We start from the raw sequence: 1398 nt of genomic DNA, 5'->3' as shown, positions 1-1398 counted from the left end.
ACATGGCTTTTTCAGCAAGCGGGTCTGGCCTAGGGAGAGTTTTAAATAGGGACAATTTTAATTAGAATTTTAATGGGAACACAGCGGTTAAATATTTGTTTTTAATTGGTTTTTATTGGGGATAGTGGTTGTATTGTTTTAATATGCTGTAAGCCGCCCTGAGTCCTGTTGGGAGAAGGGCGGCATATAAGTTTAATAAAATAAATAAATAAATAAATATGTCTCAAAAAATAAATGACATAAGGATAACTTACAGCCTGTGTACATATGGATATGCTTGTGTGCGTATGTCTTTTCCTCCAATTGTTGAGGTGAAGCTTTAGTTTAATTGTCATTGCTCAAAGTGTAAATATATATATATATATATATATATATATATATAAGAATAGACATGTAATACCTTTATGTTTTTAAGAGCAACTAACAGGAGAGTGTAACTAAGACAACATAATAAACAAAGGAATAGTAATATGCTTAACAAAAGAATGCATACAGCTAGTAACTTATCTTACATTGCTAACATTCACAGCATTCATCTTGGACAGCAGCATTGATGGGGTATCAAGAGGAATATTAATCTGGGCCTTCTCTTTATCCCATGCTTCACGATACAGGTTCTAAGAAAGGAAGGAAGGAAGGAAGGAAAGACAATTTTCAATAGCTGTATGAGAAATCCCTTTTGTTTTTTAAAGGCCACTGTAGTTCAGCCACATTACACAGAGGTAGTGATTACGTTTCAATTTACCTCACTGATCTGTTGTGCATTGACCTTGGCCAGGACAACTGGGGGCGGGTCAGGTATACTGGTAAATTTCAGTGCATCTGGGCGTAGTTTGTACAGCCTCTCATTTACGAGATCTTGAGCTCTTTTCACTCTGACCACATCCACCGAGCCTTCCGGCATCCATCCTATCCCACGGAGCCATTCCAGATCAGATTTATACAAATTCTATGAGACAATGGACCACAAAAGAAGAATAAAATGATTAAGTTCATATTTTAGCAACTATTTAATTTTCTAGAATTAATAGGATATCAAAAAGTCCTGACTAATATGGTTCATTTATTTTTAAATGGATTAATCCTCCTTATAAAACAACAAAAATGCAAAATAAGTCAAATTAGATATTGGAACAAAGATACCCAAAAATTAAAATGTATTAATAACCATTGTTAAGTAGGCAGAAAACATAATTAAGTCATGGCATGATACACCAATGATTCCTAATAACTATTCTTGAATCAATTAATATAAATAAATTCATAAAACTCCCCAAATTCAAGAGTTCAGTGCAACATAAGCAAGGAAATTTAAAAAGGATCTTAGACTCTGCCCAATTGATTTGTCATAAATTTCTTCTGCGTATGATCACTTCAGAAAACCAAACTACATTTGAA

General features: G+C 33.7%; 1 protein-coding gene across 1 annotated transcript; it reads right to left on the bottom strand.

Moving 5' to 3' along the window:
* Positions 1 to 493: 493 nt before the first annotated feature.
* Positions 494 to 943, bottom strand: LOC107302219 (nebulin-like). The gene is made up of 2 exons (XM_015831326.1): positions 746 to 943; positions 494 to 617 (listed from the first exon to the last, which is right to left on the bottom strand). Exons 1-2 carry the CDS (start codon positions 902 to 904, stop codon positions 504 to 506), a joined length of 273 nt encoding a protein of 90 aa, XP_015686812.1. The 5' UTR covers positions 905 to 943; the 3' UTR covers positions 494 to 503.
* Positions 944 to 1398: the final 455 nt, after the last annotated feature.

Source organism: Protobothrops mucrosquamatus, unplaced genomic scaffold (genome assembly GCF_001527695.2).
Source record: "Protobothrops mucrosquamatus isolate PMUCROS unplaced genomic scaffold, P.Mucros_1.0 scaffold36167, whole genome shotgun sequence".
Classification (NCBI taxonomy): Eukaryota; Metazoa; Chordata; class Lepidosauria; order Squamata; family Viperidae; genus Protobothrops; species Protobothrops mucrosquamatus.
Note: the sequence above shows the minus strand (reverse complement) of the source record. Positions and strands in the feature narration are given on the sequence as shown.